This window comes from Acanthisitta chloris, unplaced genomic scaffold (assembly GCF_000695815.1).
Source record: "Acanthisitta chloris isolate BGI_N310 unplaced genomic scaffold, ASM69581v1 scaffold42750, whole genome shotgun sequence".
NCBI classification, from domain to species: domain Eukaryota; kingdom Metazoa; phylum Chordata; class Aves; order Passeriformes; family Acanthisittidae; genus Acanthisitta; species Acanthisitta chloris.
The window spans coordinates 1-767 of record NW_008650660.1 but is presented as its reverse complement, the minus strand read 5'-3'; the positions used below and the strand labels follow the sequence as shown (position 1 = coordinate 767).

The 767-nt window shown below is 60.9% G+C and overlaps 1 protein-coding gene across 1 annotated transcript in view; it reads left to right on the top strand.

Moving 5' to 3' along the window:
• LOC103797529 (vitelline membrane outer layer protein 1 homolog) overlaps positions 1-559 on the top strand; it is a 1732-nt gene extending 1173 nt beyond the window's left edge. Inside the window, exon 2 of the mRNA XM_009069751.1 lies at positions 256-559. Coding sequence (XP_009067999.1) covers positions 256-559 — 304 coding nt within the window. The remainder of the gene's footprint in view (positions 1-255) is intronic.
• The last annotated feature ends 208 nt before the right edge of the window (positions 560-767 follow it).

The following is a 767-nucleotide window of genomic DNA, read 5'->3' as shown; positions in this document are numbered from 1 at the left end:
CCCATCCCCACCACACCCCAACCAGGCCCACCATGACCCAACCATGACCACCACAACTCATCCATGGCCACCACAACTCAACCATGACCATCACAACCCAACCATGGCCACCACGACACAACCATGACCACCACAACCCAACCATGACCACCACAACACAACCATGGCCTTCACAACCCAACTATGGTCACCATGACCCCTTCCATGGCCACCACTGCCACCCATGACCCCCCTCCCATTTCTCCTCCTCTCCAGCCGCGGCGCTTGGACCCGCAGGGTGACATGTCCCCCTGGACAATACATCATGTCCTTTCGCCTCCGCGTGGAAGCTCCTCGAGGTCTTTGGGATGACACGGCTGCCAACAACATGGCGGCCATCTGCTCAGGAGGGTCCTTGCTGGAAGGTTCCGGCGGTCCCTTGGGCACCTGGGGCAATTGGAGCGTCCCCTGCCCGCCCCGGGCCGGGGTGTGCGGGCTCCGGACGCGGCTGGAGCCCCCCGTCAAACGCGCGGGAAACAGCCCAGGCCTCAACGACGTGGAGCTCTACTGCTGCTCGTGAGGAGGTCGCAGTGGGATCGTCCTCGGGGAGCTCCTCCCGGAGCTCTGAGACCACTGGGAAACCTCCGAGAGCTTCTCCCGACCTCAAAGTTTTCCTTGAGTGCCATAAATCCACCTTGACCTGTCCATGACCTCCTTGACCCTTATATACCACCTTGACCCCTATATCCCACCTTAACCCCTCCATGGACCCCCTTGACCCCTATATC